At 38.8% G+C, this 26,465-nt stretch overlaps 2 protein-coding genes across 6 annotated transcripts; both read right to left on the bottom strand.

Annotated features, from left to right (window-relative positions):
- Positions 1–901: 901 nt before the first annotated feature.
- On the bottom strand, positions 902–2,840 carry c5h15orf61 (chromosome 5 C15orf61 homolog). Of its 4 annotated transcripts, none has more exons than XM_067589894.1 (3): positions 2,723–2,840; positions 2,061–2,361; positions 902–1,468 (listed from the first exon to the last, which is right to left on the bottom strand). In XM_067589894.1, the coding sequence occupies exons 1-3, from the start codon at positions 2,747–2,749 to the stop codon at positions 1,341–1,343; spliced, it is 456 nt and encodes a 151-aa protein (XP_067445995.1). In that variant the 5' UTR covers positions 2,750–2,840; the 3' UTR covers positions 902–1,340. The 4 variants fall into 4 exon arrangements, with proteins under 4 accessions (XP_067445995.1, XP_067445992.1, XP_067445993.1 ...); XM_067589891.1 differs by having other exon boundaries at positions 2,061–2,405; positions 2,662–2,838; XM_067589892.1 differs by having other exon boundaries at positions 2,061–2,405; positions 2,680–2,836.
- A 1,093-nt stretch (positions 2,841–3,933) lies between these two features.
- On the bottom strand, positions 3,934–26,465 carry iqch (IQ motif containing H). Of its 2 annotated transcripts, XM_067589883.1 has the most exons (21): positions 26,128–26,462; positions 25,721–25,843; positions 25,503–25,600; positions 25,261–25,336; positions 24,901–25,020; positions 22,694–22,796; positions 22,196–22,282; positions 21,533–21,729; positions 20,885–21,430; positions 19,223–19,289; positions 18,220–18,303; positions 17,950–18,125; positions 16,759–17,031; positions 16,426–16,614; positions 11,738–11,858; positions 11,222–11,508; positions 7,008–7,166; positions 5,623–5,745; positions 5,432–5,493; positions 4,869–4,977; positions 3,934–4,664 (listed from the first exon to the last, which is right to left on the bottom strand). In XM_067589883.1, exons 1-21 carry the CDS (start codon positions 26,176–26,178, stop codon positions 4,581–4,583), a joined length of 3,135 nt encoding a protein of 1,044 aa, XP_067445984.1. In that variant the 5' UTR covers positions 26,179–26,462; the 3' UTR covers positions 3,934–4,580. The 2 variants fall into 2 exon arrangements, with proteins under 2 accessions (XP_067445984.1, XP_067445985.1); XM_067589884.1 differs by lacking the exons at positions 3,934–4,664; positions 4,869–4,977; positions 5,432–5,493 and having other exon boundaries at positions 5,661–5,745; positions 6,942–7,166; positions 26,128–26,465.

Here is a 26,465-nt window from a genome sequence, read left to right as displayed (position 1 = left end):
TGCTTGGGGGGATAAGAAGGTGAGAATGATGTGTGAGTGGCTTGTTTTAGCAGCTTGTTTAGGCCTACAGCTGAATACAGACTCCAATCTAAAGACCACAAGAGATCATTTTTTTATATTAATATAAAAATATAATATAAATATATTCAATTATCCAGTTAAATGTTTTTGCACAAGACAAGCAAGTTTTACAAACTAGGATCCTCACAAAGAGGCTGTACATCACCAAGAGCCTGTCGGACGATATTGTCGCGTTCTAGTGCGAAGAAGGTCAAAAGGTGCATTGATTCACATGTACGACAAGAAATTATTCGTTCTGTTTCATTGTTGCTAAAAGTGAAGAGGCCAAGACCAGAAAATTGAGGTCCCTGATAAATGCTATTAGCAGGAGATGCTGAGGGGTGAAGAAATCAATATGGCAGTTTGTCAACCTGCCTCTCACAGGGAGCGGGACTCTCTGCAGCGGAGACGTAAGTGTGCCCTGTCAGCAAAGCACATTACCAGAAATCAAAGGCCAAAGAAGGCCTGAAGGTAGAGATGTAGATGTCTCTATGCAAAGGCCACACTTTGGTAATTAAAACCTATTTTATCAGACCTGTCTTGTCACTGGTTTTTCTCTAACACTATTGACTATCTGTTGCATGGAGAGTGATCACTAATTCACCTTTAAATAAATGAGCTAGGGTTATTTAGATTCCTATATTTGTCACAGAAAAAGAAGCACAAGGATGTGATCGCGTTGAATAAATGATGCCACTTGGTATCACTTAGATTAATAATGACTTTAAGAGAAATACCTGTTCCTATCTGTTAACGCATATTTTCGAGAGCTCATCCTGAGAAGCTGGTTGACCCTTTTGAGTCTGTAAAAGTAGCACGAAAAAAAAATTCAGTCAAATCATCTGCTGTACTGTCACTCTGTACACTTTATTTGATACAAAAATATAATTTTACAATATATGCATATGCACAGGAGGTTAATTCAACATTTACAGATAGAGCTGTGAAAACATATAGGTAAAGGCATTGTGACAGTCTATTCTCAGAGAAATCCTAAACTTTTCATTAAACTTTAATGGAAGGTTGGCTTTCTGAATGAACACTGCCAGTATTGTATGTCAGTGTAATAACATGCATAACTGACTCCTCCACTGCAACTTTAAATCTTTAATAATTAAGCAGAAATGAACCTGTACAGTCAGACAATAGTAACACCGGTGACACGTGATGACACTTCTGTCAATCAATAGGTCCACCAGAACATCTCCTGGGTAAGTGTTGTAAATACAGGTAGACAATATTCTCTTGAAAACTCATGCAAGGTAGTGTGTTTTCATAGTTTAATACTGTGCACCCTCATCTTCTTTGTAGGCAAAATAGACTGTGACGGGTCCAACGCTTGTCTGGACTGTTTCTTCAGCGCCCACCACCATCCAGCAACCGATACCATAGGCCAAACATGGGATACCTACAATGAGTGGACACAAGGATTATTAAAGGATAGGCTCACAATTTTTTCAAGTCTGTCTTAGAACAACAGCCAGGTGTCCATATGAACACTGAAAGAGGTTTTCCTCACTGCAATCATTCTATGAGGCTTCAGCAGTCTAAGTTAGTCATATCAAATGGATATCTGCCACATTTACAGTCTTTTTAGCATCAAATTCCCTCTTTGTGTTTACGTGTTGAGCTGCTGTGGTAGTGAAAAAAAGGGTCTTTGGCACTAACAAGTTTAACATTGAAAGATATCCACTTGATTTGACTAATTTGGACGCTTCATATTAGCTTCAGATAAACTTTTAAACCCATTTTTGCACATAAGGAGGCTTGTGGATCTTGGCCTCCATCACTTACATTGAACGTGCATTTGAAGGGAATATATCAATGGCCAGTATGAACAGGAGGAATGATTAAAGCAAGAAAAACACGTGTCAGTGTTCATTTGGGTACCAGACTATTGTTTTAAGACAGACTTGAAAAAATGTGAATCCATCCTTTAATACACAGTTTAAAAGTAATAGCCTATATGGCAAAACATCCAATGTATTTATGATACTAACCCAGATTAATAACCTTCAACATGGTGAAAAACTTGTCCTCAAAGTCCAGGTTCTGTGCAGGAGCTTTGGAGCAGTGATATTTTATAAAAGGGAAGCAGCCTGTTCTCAGTATTTGGTAGTTGGAGCCCTGAACTGTCCAGTTAAAGTTGGACAGTCCAAACTGGTCATTGTGGACAGCAGAGTAGCGAACGCAGAAGGAGGTCCACGGCGGGAGACGACGCTGCAACAAGTGACAGGTGAGCACCTCTGAGGCAGCGGGAAGCGGGACTGTCCTGCCAAATGTGCTCGGAAACAGGGCGACCTTTACAAACGTGCGGTGTATCTTTCTCAAAAGTTCCTTCATGACTTGTTCAACAGAAAAAAGCAGGTAGCAAGGTATTTTTTTTAAATCACCTGAGCTGCATGCAAATTAATGGCCATAAATGAGATGTACAGACAGTTTAAAATCAGCAAAACATGTTATAGCTTCGTCCTTCAAAGCAGTGCAAAGTGCTGCTTGGTGCAAGTTTACATTAGCAACTAACGTGTAGCTCAGCTGATGTTAGCAAACAGTCCGGTTCGTGAGCTTTAATTTACACCCTGCTGAACATATTATGCTTACACATGTCCGGATACACACGTTTTACACATCCAAGTGATCTTATCAAGCTACAGTACGAGACCTGTGAGAGGAGCAGGTGTCCATTCATGTAAGCGCTAATGTGCTGTAGCGTTTACAGCTCTGACCTGGTGCTCCTGCTATAGTCGTCCGGTTGGAAACGCAGCGCTGCGAAACTGTTCCTCTTCAACAATATTAGTCCTGCATCAGATAGCAGTTTACTCAAACCAGAACCTATAAAACAACAAAAGTGAAAATCTAAATTAGCCTCCTTCGTTCCTTTTTTTTTTTTTTTTTAGAAATTATTTTATTGTTATAATTGTATATATTATATTATTATTTTAGTCCAGAATTCAACAAAATGACATGCTACATGCTGAGGTGACACAGCATTTGCTCACCTTTTTTATAGCTCTGAGGACATGGACATAGAATAAACATCTGCTACAAATAAACATCTGTCAACCTCTATCACCACTGACTCAAGTGGAGGTGTTTTTGTCACCAGCTATCATTCATCGACTACGACAAAGCAAATCAACTTACAGCAAGTGTTGAGTTTTTTCAAATCAAGGTGTGTTGGTCTACTGCTGATCAGCATCATGGACAGCTGCAGCCCAATATCTGCACCAAACCCTCTTCATATCAGCAAATAACAAGTTATCAGGCTAGTATGCAAACATACATACAGTAGAAAGATATGTGTAGGTGATTAGTAATGTCATAGCAACTGTTCAAACCAGTCAAGGTCTATTTACAGGATATATAGACACTTGTCTAATACCTTAAGGGTGGCATTTGAATACAAACGTCACTGATCTGAAAATAAATTACAGATTTTAGTTCCCTAGACATTTACAAATCACAGCTTTAAATCACTAAACAAATATACATGGATATGAAAAATAAGACACAACACTCAATCATCACCCTGAGAAATGCTACATTAAGTCATGTCTGTTTCTCTGGATGTAGAGAGGCTCAGCAGGAAGCAGTGAAATTCAGGCCAACTGAACTCTACTACTTCATTGGGCCCTATATGAAATAATAAAATCCAACAAGCACATCCTTGTTGCAAATGTTATACTATACATGTATATTTATTATAAAATGTAAATTTACATTCTTTGCAATAGTGCCTCATATGTGCTACTGAATATAAATCAAGGGATCAGAAAACTATTACAAATCACAGTGACTAGTGATTATGAATAAGCAAAAACACTAGCAAGTTAGCATTGTTTTTACTGCATTTTCAAAAACAAAAATACTGTATTTCTGAAAACAGTTTTATTATATTTCACAATATGCACTATGATGGGGAAATAAATATTGTCAACTTACAGAAGACATCCTTTGAAAATCCGATTACAACCAGCATCAATCACTTTCTCATCAACTGCTGAAAGTAATATATGGCCACAGGTTCGCAGCAGCAATGCATCATGTCTTGTAGCACTGAACAATATATTCAATATACTTATACTCATCTATGTATACGTCTTGGCCCGAAATCAACATGCATAGAATACTACACATTATATGTACATTTCTGTCACACTTGTTGTAGTTTAAGCCTTGATAATCTGCAACTTTCAACACATAAAACTGCTTTGTATGATGTGAATGCATGAGTACTTCATAAAGTCTTGAATGAGGCCTACTGATTCTCTGGTGAAATTACCAAGCGCATAGTTTAAGGTATGTGTTCAAATGTTCAAATAGATCACAAAACTATTCATCATAAAGGTTCTTGACAGACTAATAATGTTTTTGAGGACTTTATTTAGCCAGTTATGTTTAATCAACTTTGATCCATCTCCAGGGTTCAAGACTCACTGTGTAATTTGAAATGAAAGCTGGCAAAGACATAATGACTGAACTTGGCAAGAGTAAGGTAAATGTATCAGTGAATCAGCTGTCTAAGCAGCAGCTTTATCCTTCACTGCTCGCAGCTTGTTCTGAACAGTCATCTGCAGTACATCTTCAATGTCCTTGATCAGCTCCTCCAAGAAGCAAAAGAAAAATGTTTTGAAATCATCACCCATTATTACTCATGGTCTTTCATTTTTATATATCTTTTTATCATTATTATATTTTCTTACTTAACTGGACTTTAGCAAAAACATTCTGACTGACAGCTAGCTTAACTGAATATGCAAGTTTCATGGTATAGATGAGGAGAGATCGTTAAGTCATTAACATGGTACCTTGAAATTGGTTTCTCCTTGCATTTTAGAGGATGATATTTCCTGATGAATGACTGACAGATTCTGAGCAAAGGTCACAAGGGCTCCCCTGAGATCTTCTGAGACTGTTCTATTAATGACACCACAAACAAACGAGTTTACTAATGACCCCCATGTTGCCAGCTAAGACACAATCACCTTGTTCATCTGATGGTTGTGGTTAAATGAAACTTTCAGCAGGCAACAACCTCAGTCTTTAGGGGGATGAGCGCAGCTTGATTTAACTGTTACAGCACTGTGCAAGCTAAAGGATTTGTGTGATAAATATGTTAAATAACCCTCTGCTTAACAAGTTCTCGACTTTATAACAACATTTACAAAGCCAGAGGTGGCATCTTAATCCTCTAGAAGAATTGTCTCTTCTCTTTGAAGAACTCTTCATCCACCTAATCCTCTGTTGTTTTTTCCATGTCCACTCTCAGAGAGAGCGAGGTAAAGCGAACAAAATTCTCTGTCCTGTGGGTGAATCGTAAATTTAACGATAAAAGTACGTTTATTAATATGACAGAATAAGAAATACTTACATCATTCCAATACTGCATCGCTCGCTGCTGTCATAAAGAGCAAAGACTGTTCCTTGTTTCCTCTGCAATTTAAAAGTCACAGACAAACTGTCAAAGACGAGCTCCATCATCACATCGTGCAGATTAAAGCAATGATATACTATGCTGTAAAAATGATCTTATAGGATTTTATAAAGGCAAACAGGTTTTACCTTCTTATTAAATCCTATGCCATGAGCCTTGCACATCTTGAAGAACACATTATGATACAACATGGAAAGGTTGGAGTGAAACAAGTGGTTCCCAATAACTGCATAATGATTAACCACAGGAGGCTGTAAAAAATAAGCAATAAAATCATAAATAAAAGTAATTTCTCTTAATTGTATCATTTTATGTTATCTTATATTTAGGTCTCAAGTATTAGGTGGCATCACGGTGTATTTAGTGGTAAAATGGCCCGAGTAGAGAGGGCTGAACCCCATATACATGTCCTTAGGGTCACTGTTTGAGTTTGGGGAGTGTGTGTGATTAGTGATCATGATGACACATGTGGTAAACTGTTGGGCCTTTCTTAATTAACTGCGGGGAGGAACAATTAATGTTTAGAAGACATGCCAAACACAAGATGAGCTTAATTGTACGATGTCAATCAAAGAAACTACAGTTTTGGGACTGCAAGTGTTTGTATTCAGTTTGAGATAAAAGCGCTACTCAACGCACAATACATATCACCATAATAGAGGGATTCTGAGCATGTGTCATAAGTAACACTAGAGAAGTTGATTACTTAAAAGTGGCAGGGCTCAACAGGATAAAAATGTTCCTGGTTCTCAAGCACCTTTGGGAGGCAAAAAGCGCAGGCTAAGCTCCTGTGAGCACAGGAGATAGCCCATAACTCGCTGTGATGGCTGTGTGTTTGCAGTTGTCAAACGCAGGACCCTCACACAACAATAAAAGTGTCCAACAGGGATTTAATTGTGTTTGTAATATGCAGGCCTCTAATGATGGCCACTGCTAAAGCCATTAACCACTGTGGTAGCTCAACTGCTGAACTGAAGCACCAGGCCACCAACTAGATGAATGTTTGATAAAATAATACAAGTCGCAGATTAACAAGCGTAAACTCAGGCATAATGCTAATAAAAGAACTCTATTGTTTAAGGCCTGGCACCAGGTTGATGAGGTGTTCAAGCATGCATACACATGCATAATGAAAACGGTATGAATTATTAATGTGTTGATTATTTAGGCTCATCTATCAAAATGATAATGAATTCAGCACCTAAACACCAATTGAGCCCAGTGCGTAATTACAGTATTTAGTTGTATTTAACAAAAATGAAGAGCAAAACATTGATCTATCTTTGTGATTACTGTAGCGGAGTAATAATATCCTCTAAAGCCTCTGCTTGCTTTCCGTGTGGTGGTTTCTTTCTTCTTGAGGGAAAAAAATAAACAACATGATTCAGGGGGAAAAAAACAATCTAAAAATATTCAACTTCAAAAAAAAAAAGCATTTAAAATTTACCTTCTCATGTTTAAGAAAAAAATAATTCTATCAAAACTGCCATTGTAAGCAGATATAAAATTGTACTTTGGCTGCAGTCTGGTGTTCACAGGATTTTTCTCTGACTGGCACTGGCACTTCCAAACAGCCTGTGCGGCAATTCAGCGTTCCTCCAGTCATCATCAGAAGCATCTGGGTCATGGCCAGCTGGTTACTGTATGTGAGGTCCAGATCAATAGCCCACACCTGCAAACAAGACATCATAAACTCGAGGTCACAATGGAGAAAAACATACACTCCAAATGTAATAATTCCAATGTAATCACAAAAAAATGGAACATCAAAGTATTTCACCCACCAATCCTTACAAAGAAAAGGGTCAGTACCTTTTAGTTCTTACAAATGTTATCCATGTTGAGAGGCAGAGGAAAAGGAAAACATGGTTAATGGTGTGTGTGCGGCACAGATTTGGGTTAATTCAGATGTGGAATGACACGTACACAAAGTAGATCCTTCCCGGCGTATTTGGAGTCAGTCTGCCCTGGGCTAGTTTGTTCGGCTCAGGTCTGACGAGAAGCTAAGTTCAGATATGTATGGTAAATGGCATCATTATAAGTATATTAAGGGGTCAGGTATGGTCGTAGCCTTCTGCTTAAACAGGGCTAATTTTCCCAATAATAACCTAATAGCTATGCCCTTTCTTCAAAAGTGGCAAATAAATCACCAGTGAAGGAGTTGTTAATAACTAAGTGGCAGTCGGCTGCCTCCTTTTGCTGTTCCTATTTGTCAAAGTAAACGCTCCTGCCACTGAATGCAAATCGCTGCCTGTCTGAACCCTGCAGTCTCTGTAACATGACCACTTTATCTCCACTAGTACATGGATATCTAACCATTTACAGTCTCCTATATATTTTATTTAGCATTAAAATCAAATATATTGTGGATCACATAATGAAGAACATATCAGCTTGAGGCTACACTTACTGATTCATAGACAATAAATGTTCATATTGTGTTACCATTTTAGTTTAAAGTGATTTAAAAGCACAGTTAAGATCGTAACTTTAAAACATAATGTATACATTTTAAAGGAGCTGTCATGCAAAAAAACATAACAATTGAAAAAAAATCACAAGAGCCACTTGAAAAAATGCTAAAAAAATAAAATGATAAAACATTATATTGTAAAAAATCAAATACTGGATATTTCAACATGTAACCTAATTTGTAGGCCAGTAGTTATGAATTGCACTGCAGTGTCGGTTGTAGTCAGTACTCTGGAACAGTTTTTCATATGACAATGAATGAAAAATCATTGCTTATGATTGTTCATTGTGTGATAAAATAAACTTTAAAATACACCTCAACTTTAGCATAAAAATGAATAAAAAATAAAATAAAAAACACACTATATTACAGGGACATAAATGAGGGTCTACACATATAAAGTGTTGTAAAAAGTACACATTAAAACTACAAACAATTGTAAGCTGTGTACAGTCATGCACTGTATTCAGTCACCTTTACTGTCGGAGCAACAGACGCTACCAGTCTCTATGCATCAGGTTGATACCTGGGCCTGAGAGATGGACACACTCCACCGAGCCATTCACTCTACTCACTAAAAATCATACTCCACTGTCCCATTGTTGCTCTTAACAAAACTGTAGGAAATGTAAGCCTGGATTGTACCTGTTTTCTATTGCCTTGCATTTTCATTAAAAACCTTGATGCTGCAGCTGGGGCCCCGCCGTTCCACAATGTGAGGGAAGACTGCAAGGGCAAACATATGTGACCCACTTCTTCCCATCAACTAAAGTAGGCAGCTTTTAGCAACAGGTTTGAATCTAAATTGATGTTTAAATCCAGACAGGTTTGCCCATGTGGCTCTCCTCTGTGTGTGTGTGAGGGGGGGGGGGGGATGGTTAAGTCTGTCTTTAATGTTCCTGCATTTATTGAAGCACATATTGTTCATGGTCTACTCTTAATTATGCTGTCAGTGAATCCCATTCAATACCGGGTCAACATTTAAACTGAAAATTAATTGTAAGGCTGTCATTATATCATTCTGAACACTTAAGGAAAAGAGCACCTTCTGTCCCTGTGATAGATTTATGAAATGGTACATTTCTTATACAAGTGTCACAGCTTTATCACTGGAATCACAATTTAGTTTGACTATAATCAAATCAACTTAAAATCCTGAAATGTAACAAATACTATATCTAACTCCACAGTGAATATAGAGACTGTTATGCTGACAAAATAATACTGCTGGATGGATTTTTAAATCTTAAAGGAAACAACAATACTATTGCATTAAAATAAAAAAAAGAAATTAAATGCAAAATGTTTAAAGTTTTAAGACACAAGTTACATTGTCTCAATGCTTGTGTGGTCATAGTGTGTGTTAATACCTAATCCATAAGATACTACCCTCTAGTGGCAAGCAAGCCCTTAGCTACTGTTTACTCCACTTTCTTTTTGGCCAGCCCTATAAACACGAATGTCTGTCCGTCACTGAGTCACTCACTGACTCACTGACTGAGTGATGATGTTACACCGTAACCGGCTGTCCCAAGTCAGCCAAAGGCTGCCGAAGCCTGGGACAGCCAAGTATCCCAGAATGCATTTCGCACCAACAAGCAGTGATGGTGGAGATTTTGAGCCAGGCCAAAAGCTGTTGTAATTTTCACTGTAGGACTGTTAATATGTCACTTTATTAAGTTTCAGTATTTTTTCCAGGAGAGAAAGTAACCATTTAGATTACCAATATACAGTCAGTTTATCCAAATAACGCCTATTTGGAAATTTGCTGCAACGAGGTGTGAGGAACCACTGGCCAGTCATCTCAGTTGCTAGCAGTCCGACTCCTGAGATGATTGGCCAGTCAGTGTCCGTCGTCATCTGGGGAGAACATGATCCAATCAACTGATCTGTGCAGCTCTTTGGTAATTTACTACTGGCTCTAATTTCTCCATATCATTTTGATATATGATATGATTCCTTTTGGAAGATGAATGTTGGTCTCACAGATGAAATCTAACAATTGTAGCTGCCACATTAGTTTGTCTGAATGTAAAGTGAAGCTTAATATTTTTACTGGACAAAAACAACAGCGCTGCCTCTGGCACTCTATATGTACAGATGTCACCACATTTCAATAAATATAAATGTATTAAAATGAACAGATCAGTCTATATTAAATTTCATTTTATTTTATTAAGCTACATAACAGTTTGGATTTTTAGTATAGCTACATTACAGACTGAATAACATAATTTACTGCATCTCTCTGTCAATGAGGTATTTTTTTTGTGAGAAAAAAAAAAGTGTTAGTGGAGCTTTGAGTTGAGATTATTTTGTCACAGACTTCTGGGCTCCCCACGTGTTGCCACTTCCTGTATCCTCTGCGTTTTAAATTAAAAGCCCTATAGCATTTCATACATGGTCCAGCCATATACTAGGCATCAACAGTGACGGAAAAAAACAAATGGAAGAGTTTTACTAAAAGTCCACCATAAAGAGGTAGGTGACAAATGATGTATTGAAATCTGATGGATTTTTAATGAGAGAAAAAAGAAGTGTCCTTCTTCATACCCTTTTGTAAAACTGTAAAGCTTCAGTGCGTTCTCCACTGTTTTGAAGGTTTAGATTTTTACAGGCCACATTATAAACAAAGCATTTCATTTTACAGCTCTGGATCAATACACAGTCAATGCGTCCACATGTTAGGAGCAGAGGTTAAACCATCATAAACCAGTCCATTTCCAATATCATAAATCAAGAAGGTTTCAACAAAACTTAATCCTGACAAATGAGATAAGGTTTCAGTGGTGCCTTACTCTAATAACGGGAACATTTTCAGGAGACCACTGCAGGTAACCAGCTAGGGGTTAAACACTGACAGGGCATCTCAGTGAAGCTGCCAAATCACTTTAGAGTGACCTATTGTCTGAAAGATAGGTGCCTCTGAATTTCGCAGCGTTTTAAGGTTAAAGGGCAAGACTTAAATGATGGAATCAGTGTATTGACACAATAAGACCTGACAGTTTATTAGATGGCCTTGTGACACATTTGGTCCCTGTGCCTACTGTTTGCCTTTCCTGTATTCCTGATCCCAGGGGAGCAGTAGGGGAGGCACCTATCTGCTCATATGGATCACTGATCCAGCCTAAAATTGATCTGGTTCACCAATATGGTGAAATGGAGCACTTTGACACCACGTGTTGCAACACCCCAAACCATATCTATCATTTTAGCGTGAGTTAAGGTTTCCTTCAACTCCTGCTGTGTCTCACCTTCTGCTCCATGGTGCTGCGGTTCAGAAAGGTAGCCAGGTCCACGGAGACATAGCCTACGATAAGGCGCTGCAGACAGGCCTGGCCCACACGCATACAGATGGGGCGCAAGGTCTCAGGGCATACAGAGGTCTGAGGGACAGTGGAGCCTATAGCTTCCATTTGACAGGAGCCGTGGAGCTGGTCGCCACAGGACAGCATGGTCACCTCACCCCCAGGCTCCAGCAGCAGATCTACTGTCAGACAGGTGACACTGTCTGAGGGGGGGAAGGCCTCCACCACACCGCCTAGACACACAGCGAGAGCAGAACAACAGTACAAACCATCAGTACTTGAAACTCTCAGAGCAACTGTTTAATAACCAACAAGAGTAAAATAAAAGTTATGTAAATTGTCAGTTAACATAGGCAACATCTGGAAACTAAGAGTGACATTAGAAATGATTGTTAGCATATTCCAAATGGCTGCATTTGCAGGTGAATAGCATTCAGTAGTGCCTGACAATAGGAATCTGACCTTGCCTGAGGAAGGTCTTCAGGAAGCAGGCCCAGTTGGGATAGCAAGAGGTTTTAGCAGGCCGGGCATAACTCGCCAGCCACTCTGGGATCTCATGTAAATATCTGAGCAGTACAGTCTCCTGCAGAAAAAAAGTTAATCGGTATACATTAGGGATCTACTGGAAGTGAACTGTATCTTAGGACATTATGTATGTTTGTTCATTCAGACACAAGATAACAACTCTTGGCTACTTTATTTTCTCCCATTATCGTAGCTCTCTGGGTGTCGACTGCATTATTGGAAATGCCCTTGTGTTATCCGGATGGCTCCAGTGACTGCTTGTTATCCTTGGGACCTTTGGTGGCTGCTTCAATTTCTGTGTGAGTGTCTGATGGATACTGCAGGAGGGTCTATCTGTGAGTGACAGCCTATTATCAGAAGGCCTCAGGAGTCTAATGGCTTTAACTCGCAGCCACAGAGACAGCACCTGCCCTCAATAACAACTCTCTCCACTGGGCAGCTGATGAATACCTAAGCTAACCCCATCTATCTGGGGATCAATCAGGGCTTGACTGGGATCAATATCGCTCTTGTTTCTGTAACTAGTAGATGCCATAATGGTTTCACCACTTAATTACACTGTTAATTTCTAACTTTTGTTTTAGATGTCTCTTAAACAATTTGGCAACTCAAGTAAATTCCTTCCTCTGACAATGCGGGATGTCGTTAAACTAAAAATAGCTCCATCAAACATTTAGATGTAATTTTAGCTGTATTATAAAACTACAATTGAATGCTTATGTTAATTTAATAAATAGTCCTAGTCCTGATTCTTCTTTTAATTCAATTCTCTATGTAATAATATCTGTGCATGACTATAGTATTAAACAGGAACCTACCACCTTTTTAAACCAGTCATAAAAGGTACTAAATTCTGAATGGAAATAATGTCTTCTTTGTTCTTTCACCGCTCTATCTAGAGCGTTACTTTGTTTTGAGTATATGCTGTCTAGCTTCACTGGAGACGGAACTGGATATTATGCTGTTGATATTCCAGTCATGTAACAGCCATCATCATATTCAAGTACTGTAAGAGGCGAGGTCAAATGCTACACAGTGATTCCCCCTATACAAACCATAAAGCACACAATGGTGCGGCAAAAAGTGTAAGGGAACGGTTGTCATTTTCAACGGAAGAGCAAGCTCACCCCAGGACTTTGCCTATGCAGTGCACAGAAACAGCAGGACAGGAAGGAAAGAAAGAGAGGTATTTTGCAATAAATTATTTGGACTTAAACTGCGTACAGTACCCTGTGATAGGATTCAGGCTTTGCTTGGTGTCCACATAAAACCAAGCAATCTGGTCATAAATAAAACAGATGTTGCCCTGTCTCCTTGATTGCCATTTCATTTCTCCATTACATAGTGAAACAACTGAGAAACTACAGTAAGTCTTGCAAACAGAATATAGGGAATAATCTGATTACTAGTCACACATTTTATATGTATGTTCATCTTCTGTAACACTGTCCCATCTACTACAGCCCATGACTAATTTTATGTGTTATTTCAAATAAAACAAACAGTACGAGGTACTCTACCTCTAACTGCCATCATTTCTCATCCCTGCAGAGAGCACTCATGACCTTCAGCAAAATAAAAAGGAAACGGAAAACAAACACTTATCAAATGTGGACCACAGAAAATGTTTTAACATCTTATTAAGGTGAATTTAGGTTAATCATGTTAATGCAGAACATTAAATATTAAAACTCCTCCATGCAGACTGCACAATATTTAGCCAGAAAACATCTGTATAAAATGTCCCTCTACCTCTTCAGAGGTAGTGATTATCAAACGACCCATTTCCTTGACAAACTTAACCTAAATAAGGTGTTGCTCAAGATCTGTTTGTACACAGCATGACAAAAAGAAATACTCCATCTGTTGACGCTATTAGGTGTAATTTTTACCCTCTTGTGCCTAATGATCCATATGCAAGCTGTGTGAGCACTTAAGTGTGTGTATGGCCCCCTTCAGGCATTGCATGGGTGCAGATCTACATGTCTTTAACCTCTCTCTGTGTAAATGCTCAAAGAGGCCCGGGGGCTTTCTGCAGGGTGAAACATTGTGCTGGAGGCTGTGGGCCTCACAATATTTAGAAAAATCTGCGGAAGCTGCTATAGTTTGGATGGGATCCCTCCTCCTCCTCCCTGTTGTACCCTTTTAGGCTTTCTTTTGCATAGCCAGAAGGGATCTGATTGTTTTTATTATTCTGAAAGACCACATGGTATTCTTATGAGTCAGGCTTCCTCATGCTGAGCCGCTCAGAACAAGCAATAATTAAAAAAATATGCACGCAGTCTGTGTGGGCTAAGGCCAAGCATACTGTCTAATCCTCTCTGTACTTTTATAGTGATTATCGAGGGTATGGGACATTCCACTGATATTTGTATAATATGCAGTTTAATTATCACTTATTAGTTTTTGTTCAACAATGATCTTGGTGAAAAACTGTTATGAATTAATATTTAAAATGCTTCATTCAATAATTTGTATTTCATTAATAATGAATTAAATTGCTACTATTTTCATAAACATGGCTTTAAACATATATTAACTGTATTCTTAAACACTTGAAAATATTCATAATTGTGAGTATGTGTGCTATTCTCTAACTGTCACTGCTATTGCAATTAGGTTGACTTCTTTTTGGCTACGCTAATGAGTGTCATATCTCAAAATACACTGCAATGTTTAAACATCCATCTGCAGTTTCTGCTGTGAAGAGAAGATAGCAAGGAGATAAACTCATATAAAATATTCATGTTTGAGTATAATCAACAACGTAGCTCTGTAATCTTTCAGCATATAGAGCCAAATTGCTATCGTCAATATAAACTAGTATAACACCAGAAGGACGATGTAATGCATTTAAGTGGTTAATATATTTTAGGGGAAAACAATGTCATAACAAATAAAAAAAAAAAAACATGCAATGAGGGGCACAGGATGTGGGCTTTGCTTTGATTAAAAGAGCAAGGTGTAGAATAAAGGCCAGTTAAAGTGTTGTGTCCATATGGCCCAGAAGCCCTGAGGCTGTCGGCCTACACTGGGGGCCTCGGCACTCTTCCCTCTCCATGGGACCCCAGCTGGTGAAACAAACCCCATTTACTTTCCTGTGCTGCCTCAGCCACCATTATGGACCTTGGCTGTGGCTCAGTCACTCTGCCATAATTAACAGCACCAATGCCACAACAATTACAGCCCTGCACCGCAAATACACTATGAATCAAAGAACGAGCTAATGGGAACAAAACAGAGTGAGCCATAAGAAGCTTGAGATGACTGCTGTTCTTTCGAATGGAATAAAAAGTAAAATCGTTGTGCTCCAAGCCCACAATCATTAGCCTGTAATTAGTTTACACAAAGCTCCCAGTTAAATGGCAAAATGCGGTAATTAACACATGACAGAAAATCAAAGGCTACTTTGTAAGCATATGAGAAATAAGAGCCAGAGGCTCAGAAGCTGTGTACAGATTGTCACTGTACTAAATGAATGGTTTACCAATAATTAAATACATTTTATTTGTTTGAATAGGTTTGAGATTAAATCAGAATTTTTTTTTTTTTTTAGAAGAAAGTAAATGCTGATACAATTTCTACAATAATTGCAACATCACACTTTCAACTCTACACAAGTATTTGTACTTTAAGGTTTTCTTTACAAATGGTTAAGAAACATCTAATAGAAAGAGTGTTGAAGAACAGAGACAGAAAACTAGAAAATGCAGATCAGAGCATCAGCAGTGGCTGCAATTAAGGATTAAATAGTTTTTTTGATTAATTGTTTGGTGTCATTTGTATTTCTACTTTGCATTGCATTTCTATTTCTTCTGTCTACTTTGAAGACATTTGTAATTTGTAATACAGGTGAAGCTAGCTGTAATTCAGCGTAAACACATGTAAAGAGAAAGAGATGGTCTGTTAACTAGAATGTCTGTACTGTGATTTACTCGTCACTGCAAAGGTGAGTAAAGAGATAAATACCATTAGTTTTTTTCCTCCCCAACACACCAGTTGATGTGCCTAAGAGAATGGATAACGGCTGTGTGTATAAACAGATATTTTATGTATTGATTTAATGTTCTGTGGCTCTGGGGATGATGCTCAAAATACTGTACTACAGGGATCAACGCTGTGTCTGTTACATTAAGACACCCTACTCCAAGCTAAATGATGTCTCTCTGACCCCACTGTGACCTCCAGTATGCTCTGGTGAGTGAATCCCACCCTTTTTTTAAGCTGTCTCATCTCACTGAGGAGCACAATCTCCATTTTAATATCTCGCTGTTACTGTAATGTTACCTATTAAGTATCTAGTTGTTACTATGTTCACTTTAAATGGCTGATTCCTCATTGGTATGGGTGTAATAATAATAGCAATAAACTTTATTTGTATAGCACTTTTCTAAAATCAGTGCTTTGGAGGGAGCAATAAAAATGAAGTATAATAGTAAAAAATATCAATTTAGGGAGAAGTAATAAGGGAAATAAATAAAATATACAGAAATAAAAACAAAAACCTAAAATTCAAGCAAATTCAATAACATTCTGCAGAAAAGTGTGTAAAATGTGCTTTAAGAAGTGGTCCTATAGTTTATGACTGTGAAGAAATGATGTAATCCTGTAAGTCATATCTTTACCTGAATCCATTTTGTGTTCCATAGCTTAGGGCCATAACGATGGTATTCCTGCAGGGCCCAGTTATAGCAGCTAAGATGGCATATATCACAGTAAGCTGTGCCACGGCCACCGTGCTCAGAATCCATCTTGAAGAGCCAGCGCTGCACATCAATGTTTTGAGTCATAAGCTCAGCCAGTGTTTCATGAAGCTAAACCAAAAGAGAGACATGTGAATTTGACACAAAATAATATACAGAATTACAAGTAAAAGTTACTGTAAAAATGAAAATGTGATCGAAGGACCTAATGCGGTAACGTAGACTGTTTATTCATTTCTGTTTTTGATCTCTGACCTGGTTTAGCGAGTAGATATCTCCTTGACCAGGGGGTACATCAACCTCTGCCTCAGTGAAGATCCTCCTTCCTCCAGATTTGGTGCTGTAAAGCTGTGCAATAGCCGGCTCCGGGCCCAGGATTGGCACCCCCAGCTCATCAGCCACTGCCAAGTCATCCACATGGGCCGCTCCGCCTACAATATAGGCCTGCTTCCCCTGGATCAGGTATTTGATGCGCTTCAGGGTGCGTGGACTGTACTTTAGCAGTGTGGACAGGCACATGTTATGAGTCTGGAAGACAAGAGGGAGAAAGATTAGCGCTAGAGCTAAGAGTTCTCCGTGTCTCTTCCAAGGGTTGTTTCTTGACCTGATTTATCACTGTGTACACACAACAGATCTATTATTGTAATAGCCAGCAGGGTTTTGACCTCTCCTGTATTCCAGCAGGTTGAATTGATAAAAGCTGCCTGTGGGAGACCTCCCTTATCCTTCACATCTTTAATGTGTTGCTAGCAATGAGCTCCTTGGGAATACAACTAATTACTTCACATCTGTATTTATTTGATCCACAAGGAATTATCCCTTCTGTCACTGGCAGAATGCGCTGCCAGCCATGGGTAGCAGTGATTCATCTCAGCAACACGTCTGGCACAGTTTAACAACAAAACAGCAGGAAAATCAATAGAAAGAAATGAAGAAGACCATGTCACCGTGCACATTCAATCTAATGCAAAAGGATGTAAAAAGATGGATAGAATGGCTGGATGTGAAAGGTTAATGCAGCAACACCCACATTTTTATCAAATTGAGGTAATCAAAATTTCTAAAAATGCAGCAGTTAGGTAGAATGAACAGTTAATTAAACCAGCTAATATGGAATTTAATTTTTGCTGAACACCAGCTAGAAACTATTAAATATATTTTAATTAAGTATAACAATGTAGCTCTGGTGTGTTTATCTCAAACTAACACAGATGTTTAATTTCAAAAGTAGTAAAAGGGAATAACAAATATTAAACAAAGAGTAGCTCTCACAGGGCAACTATATGGTAACAATCTCCTCTAGTACCCTCTAGAGGAGAATTAACAAACTACAGATGCTTGGAGCACAATCCAGTCAGTTTCTCAACAGTAGTTTCTATAATCCAAGTCAAATTTATACTCAAAAATTCACGTTTGTACGCAAAATGTAAATATAGTTGACCTCACCGGGAAATAATCTACAGCCTCAGGTGTGAGGATGATAAAGCGTCTCATGAAGGCCTGAGTGGCCCTGGTTTCAGCCCCTTCTGTGGCTCCATCACACTTCAGGAGACTGGTGTAATAGTGTAAGACATCCTCCCCCAGATGCTGCGGACATACGTAGATCACGTCCACATTTTGATCTAAAAACATACAGAGTGGGCATCACAAACAATGTGTTTACAGTAGAAAGTTAGTCTGTGTATAAAGTGATGAGATTATGAAAAAAGCTCCTACCTCTTATATCACAGAGTCGGCCTATTTGGATGTTCTGTAGGACGTCCAATCCCTTCATGCTCAGTCGCTGGCTCTGAGAGTATCCTGTCAAAACGAGGTCACAAAATCTTTCAAATAGAGATCTTCTCTAATTGGCTTTATTCAAAATCTGTGGCTCGGTACAACTACCTTCCTTTGTGTTCACTACCAGGCTTGGAGGTGGGGTATTTAAGTCTAATCACACAGTAGTGCAATCCGATGATTAATTTAGCTTAATAACTAGCAGGTGCAGTGTCTGTCGTGTGCTGGGAGTCCTGTTGCACCGTGTCCAGCCACCACTGAGCTACATCCAGTGATACCTCCAGGATTTCACTCTATGTCTGTCTGGATTTCTGCCTGAGAGAGAATCCTCAACTGAATCAAGGTAATTAAATGATTGGATTCATGCTAATTAACAACAATGGGGTTCAACTTTCTAATTATCCTTGCTCACACAGCACTCTCTGTAGCCACCCCAAGTGCAAATAAAGCATTCCATCTGCTAGTAATTAGGCTTAATAATTTTAGACAATCGCTCAATGATTTACAATGCACATGCCTGATTACAGTCTAAATGTGAGTGCCATGGTGAAATTAGAACAAGAACGGATCATAGCTTGCACTCTACGTCTAGTGCAAAAACACAGCAGCTTCTTCCGCTTGTGTTTTTTTTTTTTGTACAGCAATAAAATAAGACCTTTGTGCCTCTTGCAAATATTCAACATAATGGCTTTTCATTTGCTTAATCTGCAAATTAAATGGCGATTGAGACAAAATTGTTCAGTTCCCTGGCATGGGGACTGTCATCATCCTGTGAGTGCTTTCCTGCAGAGAGTCATTTGAACGAGACAGAGTGCCTCCACCAGGGCCACAGACTGGGACAGCGGAGTGGTGAGACAGGGGATGACTGCTGCCAGATCAGATGTGTGTGTGTGTGTGTGTGTGTGTGTGTGTGTGTGTGTGTGCAGCAGGCAGAGAAAGCTACCTAATGAAGGGATGTGGATAATGGTCCTCTTGGAGGACTGGATGTGTTTCCAGTTGGCTGCCAGATGCTGGGGATGGAGAAAAGGAGTTATCAGAGAGGGACTGCCTGAGTGTATACACACACACACACACACACACACATGCACACACACACACGCACACACACACACACACACACAGAAATCATCACATCACTGCATAGCTAAAACACATCAAGCCAACCTCTCTCTGGGCTAACAGAAGCAAACCAAGCATAAAATACCACCTTAATTAAATTAAGCGTTTACTTTAGAAACATCTTCTCGCAATTAATTCAATCAGCAAGGTACATGATGCTACTGCCAGGGGAAGATTAGCAGGCTTAATTAACAGGGTATGAATGTTTAAAGAGTGAGAACATACATTTAGTGCATGTATACACACACACAGTGATGTTAAAACTAAATGAACTTGTAGGCACTAATTAATAAAATGTCAGTGCTCTAAAAGATATTCAACCCAGATGACAGCACAGACCTGACATCTATGCTGAATGGGGGGAAAAAAATCACACCACTTTATGCATCTAGGAAAATTACGCTGTCACACTGCTCTCTTGAAGAGCTAAACAGAAACAAAATTTTATCTTGAGATGAAGAAGAATGTCCAGCTGGGGCAGAAAGAAATTAAATATATTTAAAGATTTGATTCTTATTCTTGAGATAGTGAACATAAAAGTTTAACACTCTAAATCTAAAATTTAATTTGCATTAAATTAAATCAGTTTTGGTATATTCAAAATTTCATAAACACCCCACTCCAACCCTATATGCAGCCCCGTACATCCCACTCAACTAAAAATCATACACATGTATTATATTAAACTAAATTTAAATATTAAAACTCTCTATAATACTTACAGCATGTTATGATATAATTGGCTACTGCCAGATACCCCCTTTCCAGCCTTGATCCCTAACCCTCATTATCACTGTTTCTCCCTTTGTCTTCTTTTGCTATCGATGCGGCTGTGGTTTTACTTTGTTCATCTGTCTCTATCCTTCTTTCTGCTGTTCTCAACTGTTAATCTGTCTCACTTTTCTCTCCTGTTTTCCCGATTATATATTTCATAGTTTCTCTCCCTGTTCATCTTACTCCTCTGATTTTTTCATATTTATCTGGCTCTGTGCTTTCTTCTATTGTTCTATTCTGTTCATCTGTCTCACTGCTTCTCTCTACTGTTGGTCTCCTGTGAAAATCGGAAGTTTGAGACTAAATGAGAAACAGAACCTAATAGTAACAAGTGTAAATGTGGACGCAGAATTTTTTTTAGCCTAAACAATATTTTTAAACATGAATTTTCTTAAATATAGAGTCAAAAAGGTTTTTTTGTTGTTGTTTTTTTTTTATCACACAAGCACAAAGTAACATTAAAAGATTATGTGGATAACTTCATTTGGATGAACACTTGGATGGAACTATGTAGATCCAAATTTAGGATTTGGTTTATTTAATTATTAGAAGTCATAAATTATAGTCTGACTCTAATTTGTGATAAACCTACAGAACACAAAACAGAAAAACAAATGCAGGCTAATTGAAAAGGTGGGAGTAAAAGAGCAATTTTAAGTGAGCAAGAGGGAGAAAGAGAGAGAAAGCAGCAGTTGGATTTAAGAAACGTCACCTGGGCTCTGCTGCGGTGATTCTCCAGCTGTCTGAAACGCCTGGCCTGCAGGGCCTTCCTGACACGACGCATCTGAGTGTGCATCAACCATGAGATGGCGATGGTCCCTGCCGCCCACTTGCGGCGGTAATGTCTCAGGTAGGCTGTCCGGGCTAGGTAGCGCCTCCAGCAGGACTGGATGTGGATGGCAGCCGCCTCAACGCCTCCTTCTCCCTTGTAGCGCTGACCTGGGCGTAAGACCAGATCCATCACCTCCTCCCAGTTTTCAAGCACTGAGAGGAGGCCGATCACCGGAGGAGCCCTTCTCCAACCATTATCCCAACCGTGGCCAAACTCTACTAGCTGTTCTCCACTCACCTTGGCTTGAGGCACTGCAAAGTCCCTGAGAAGCTTTTCCAGGGCCTCAAGAGCATCTACCACACTGCTCCAGCACAAACTAAAGCTTTGCTTGAAGTGACAGAAGTCTGTTGCCATTGGGTCGATCTGTCCCTTTATGATGGTAAAGGGGAATTTGCTGGTGTTTACTGCAACTTGCACAGGTAGATTCTACAGAACAAAGTGAAGCTAGGTGAGAGGAGCCACCTAGACTTTGATAAAACAATAACAACTTTGGAAAATCATTAATTAGTAGTATTTTAGTGTTCATACCAGAGGGCTTTGAGAGATAAGACTGTTGCTGCCTTGCATCATTCCTGTGTAGTCCATGCTCTTGGAGGCTGCAGAGGGAGGCGGTGTCTTGGTGGTCCCGGGGGGTGTGCTTTCTCTGCCTGTTTTTTCATGGGTGGGTCCAGGGTCTGTTTCCCATTTTAGCTGCTTATGACACCTGGACTTGGAGCCTACCATGCCTGAAGACACAAACAGACAGGCTCAATTGTATTCCATCAGTGATTAATCAAGTGCAACCAGTCATCACTGTCAAATCATTTGACAGCTGTCCCTTTTACAACAGACTCAGTACAGGGTTTGAACCAAAAGGCAATAAAGATAATGAGAGAAATGGCAAGAGAGCAACATAGAAAAGAGGGTGCATAATTGCCAGCATTGTAGAAATCAGCCTTTCACAAAACATTTAACTGCCTTAGTGCAGGAGATAGAAGAAGAAAAATAAGTTTTCTTCTTGTTTATCCAAGCATTAAAGGCCACACAAAAGATATAAATTACAGTACCAATCAAAAGTTTGGACACAACTTCCCATTCACTTGAATGAGAAAGTGTGTCCATACTTTTGACTATTACTGTATATTAGAAAACAAATTGGAGACAGAATCAGGTAAAATCCATCTTCTGTAGAGTCTTTGGAGAAGCACTGACCCATCTTAGAAGAATATGAATCCTCTCTGGGGTGAAGTGAAGCAGCCTTGTGCTGGATCAGTGTATGAAGCAAACCTGTGTTTTGAACTGATGAAAATACAAATTAATTTTTAAAACTTTGTGTTTGTCCTTGGTTATAAAACTTTCAAACTGTGCAAAATAATAAAAAAAAAGATTAAGCACGAAATGATGAATAACATGTTGAAAACCAACAGAATAACTTATAAAACTTTGTGCTTGTCCTTGGTTATAAAACATTCAAATTGTGCAAAATAAAAATAAAAAAAATATATGAAATGATGAATAAAATGATGTAAACCAGAATGCTAAATTGATATTTAAAAAAAATCTAAATAATGTGATGTAGTCTGGCATTGAATAAAAAGCAATGGTCTGATCACAATGCATTAAACAAACATCAAACTGCAACACACAATAAATGAGCATTTGTCTGGAGTGTAACTGAGGTGAAGTGGTGGCAGTGAAATGTCTATTTACCTGTCCCCATGTCGTCCTCAGGTATTGCCAGGCTGTGACGGCCCTTTGGTTCAATGGGGTGAAAGGTCACTGTGGGACCAGTGATTATTCGTTGATGTTTTACCTAAACAGAACAAGAATTGGGAAAGCCTTAAAAAAGGCACTGACCATGTTGTCAACTGTTAAGTAATCCACTTCCTGCAGAAGTTAATTACAAAGTAGCCAAGATTAATGATTCATCTTAAAATATTATAACTTATCCAGATCTGGATTACTGATGATCTTCACAGACACATCTTCTAAACGTATACATTTTAATACTCTGTTATAAAAAAATCAAAAGTAGATTTAATGTTCTAATTCAAGACAATGCATTTTTAATAGACTCACTATTCATGGTTAGATTCGAATGTCTCATAACTCATAAAACACAAAGTTTGTGTTGCAGATGCTCCAGATGTGTCACCTAATGTCCTCTCCATTGTTCTCCTCAGACCACTGAGCTCTCTGACAGACCACAGGTAGTAGCCAGGTGCTGGGAGATACTCCGCTCAAAGGCACACATCTGTTTCAGATGGGGTTGGGAAAAGGTGGCACCTTTTGTAAAATTGTCCCTGGCATGGGTATGGAGTGGAGAAGAGCTGGCCTGAGTTGCAGGAGGAGGCAGTAGGCAGAGAGCCAGTGGTTAGCAGTTGGAGAAGCTACGGCTGTCTTATTGGCATGCTGGACCAGGTACCCACTTCTGTCCTGAGACAGCTGTAAACCAGTAGCCCATAGCACAGCAATCAGGCGCCCGTTTCTTTAGAAGAATGCTGATGTGCTGCAATCTGCTGCTTTCCGCGATTTCACAGCCAGGACTTCCATCTCTCCTATATCAGAGTGACAGTCTTGGCCTCTATTTCTCATGTCAGGTACAGATTCCCAAAAACATATTGGAGAAGAAAGTGTGTAAAATATATCTAAAACTACTGCCGACCTTTGCAAAGATTAATTTGTTTGCTGTGACAAGTGCTGGCTGTCATCACTAAGCTAAGTGACCTTTATGTCACTGTCTCTCTGCACATGTGACTTGAAGCATCTATTAATGCGGACCTGTACTATCACTCTTCACTCCAGCATAAAGAGTCTTTTCTGAGGATTAAGGGAGTAAGTGTCAGGGAAGGGAACAATGATACCCATTTTATCTTAGTTGTACAGAAAGTCTTGTAATACTTCCTAATCAAATCTTTCCTGAGGCATTTGCTGTATGTTACAATTAATATCAACGATATCAACTCAGGACAAGGGGAATCAATTTCACCTTGTACAAAGCAAACAACTGGAGGACATGATATTATTCTGATTATAGATCATATAAGACGTCATGCACTGATTGGTGTCTTTTCCAGCAGTAAGACTGAAGTGTGATGAGAAAATATGCTCCATAACCAAGAACAGCAAAACAGCAGATGTAGCCTGATTTTGTCAACAAATATAATGATCTAATTCTCCTGGGTGTTGATGGCTGAGTTGTAAAAAGCCACCGTTGAATTAACTGTCATCCACTCCGTGAGTTGTCATGTAGACAACAAATTGCGGCACATGATTATGGGAAGCAAAATCCACCATCACCTCAACTTCTTAATGGGACTACAAGGCTCCAGGGTAGATGTGAGTCATGTAGCATTTTCAAGTTCATTGTGTTTATTTTAACCTACTTGAAGTATACAGATCCTTACAGGGAGAACCACAAATTTAGGAAAATTAACAGATTAACACTTGAGAGTCACGTAAGCATACTTTCCACATTAGGTGACACAATCTGAACTGCTATTGGAAATGTGACGGTAAGCCCAAACCAGTTCTAGCCACAACCCATCCCAGCATACAACAAACAGAAAACAGTGAATCAATTACAGCCAAATCAACATGCTTCTAGAAAAGGTTATTAGCCCTGTGACAATGATACTACATGATAAGAACCTGGAATTACCTTCTTTGAATTTGCACTGTCACTTAATGTCTATATATTTATTTCATGTATGTCAATTATGTGCATCAGGTTTGCAACAGCAAATTTCTAGTATCAACAAATGTAACAATAGTAATCATGATACTGATGGCCCAAAAACATGTACTGTATTTTGAAAGTGCTGCAATTAAAAGCCTATATACCTACGTGTAGTTTCTATGGAAAGCAAGCATGGCATAAAGTTAAATCAACCTACATTCATTGTCAGATTACTTACTGCTTTTGCACTCCTCTTGTGCACATCAGGGAGTGGAACCCCAAATTTCTGGTGCATAACAGCTCTGTTATTTGGGTGAGTGGGATTATACAGCAAACGCATGGTTAACGCTGTCTTGTGCTGAATGAGACAGATAGAAGAAGAGATGGAAGAGGAAAAGTTTCAAAACTTGAATTATGATACGATGTACTGTGGAAACATTACATATTAAGCAGAAAACTGTACAGTTTTTTTCCTTTGTCTTATGTTCTGTTCTGCTTTTTATGTCCTGCCTGTTTTAATTAGTAATACAATAGAATATCTGAATCCAAAAATCTATATTACTAAGTAAAAAATGAGTATGCATTTCTGGATATTCACCTTTTCCCCAGGTGAATCCCATGTGAGGTCCTCCTTCTGTGGATGCACATCTGGGATACTCTCCAGATCCGGTTTCCTGTGTAATGTCTTTCTTTCAAGCTCACAATTCCCACCACCAGAATTTCTTACAATTCTTTAAACATATTACTACAAACTGTCAGTGAGATGGCAAAGGCAAACGCCTTTACAGACAGTTACTTAGTAAAAACAAATACTATATATATAAGCTTCTCCTTACTTACCATTTGGGAATCTCCTCTGTCTCCTTTTGTAATTCTCCAATGCTTGGAAGAACCAGAAGCTGTTTGTTGACTGTTTTCAGATAATCCTCTGCATGTCTCTGTTCACAAAAGACACAGTAATTGTCAGTTTGACTATTACATTTTTCTGATATGTGCATCTATTATACAGTATATGTCTGTTATCGCTACTTATACTATATTATTGGCAGCATTCTCACCCTGATGCCACTCTCTGTCCTGTGAATGGCACTGTCCAAGGCTTGGATGTCCAGAGTTCTCCCCTTCTCACTAACAGAGATTTTCTCAAGACTACATTTGAGTTGTCTCAAATCGTCTTGAACCTGTAATATACGATACAGCGTTATACAGATAACCGTCCAAGAAACCAGTACCAGCTAATATAACTTTTATCTGAACTAATGTCTAGTTTTGTTTAGCTTAATTATAAGGCAATCAAGCTAAATTTCTGTCTTGAAATTTAAAAAGGAGAGTAAAGTGTCCTCATTTATTGTAGTTGGGCGTTATGGCCATAATATCTATTTAACCAATTTAACTAACTTTAAAAACTGCCTTGTATTAGCCAGCTGACGCTATTCAACGTACTGTAACTATGTTCAAACATTACCTGGACTAAAACTGCTCCCAACTTATCTTCGGTTTTAAGTGCGTCACACATTTCTTTGAATATGGATTTTAATAATATGATGTGTTAAATGATATTATAATGAAGACTTCAACCATAGATAAACCACACCAGCTAGCTAGTTAGTCATGTAAATAAAACATTTTCTTCAAACATTGCTCGTCACCATGACAACGAGAAGCCCAATGAGTTCGTATTCCTTTCCCCCGAGTATGAACTGTCAGGCAGTACCAACTTTTGCTAATAGGGAGATACACATTTCAACCATAGTCTTGCTTTACCCATAACCTAAACATACATTGTTAATTTATTGGAGTGGC

Source organism: Thunnus thynnus, chromosome 5 (genome assembly GCF_963924715.1).
Source record: "Thunnus thynnus chromosome 5, fThuThy2.1, whole genome shotgun sequence".
Lineage (NCBI taxonomy): Eukaryota > Metazoa > Chordata > Actinopteri > Scombriformes > Scombridae > Thunnus > Thunnus thynnus.
This window is presented reverse-complemented; position numbering and strand designations above follow the sequence as displayed.

What these genes read in the sequence shown, in the direction of transcription:
- c5h15orf61 (XM_067589891.1), bottom strand. Translation starts at nt 2,749, where the DNA reads ATGAATGGACACCTGCTCCTCTCACAGGTCTCGTACTGTAGCTTGATA. An exon ending in ACGTGTGTATCCGGACATGT is followed by an intron (nt 2,406 to 2,661) that starts GTAAGCATAATA and finishes CTGTTGAACAAG; the next exon opens with TCATGAAGGAACTTTTGAGA. An exon ending in GTTGAAGGTTATTAATCTGG is followed by an intron (nt 1,469 to 2,060) that starts GTTAGTATCATA and finishes CACTCATTGTAG; the next exon opens with GTATCCCATGTTTGGCCTAT.
- iqch (XM_067589883.1), bottom strand. Translation starts at nt 26,178, where the DNA reads ATGTGTGACGCACTTAAAACCGAAGATAAGTTGGGAGCAGTTTTAGTC. An exon ending in TGGGAGCAGTTTTAGTCCAG is followed by an intron (nt 25,844 to 26,127) that starts GTAATGTTTGAA and finishes CGTATATTACAG; the next exon opens with GTTCAAGACGATTTGAGACA. An exon ending in AAGGAGAAACCAATTTCAAG is followed by an intron (nt 4,665 to 4,868) that starts GTACCATGTTAA and finishes TGCTTCTTGGAG; the next exon opens with GAGCTGATCAAGGACATTGA.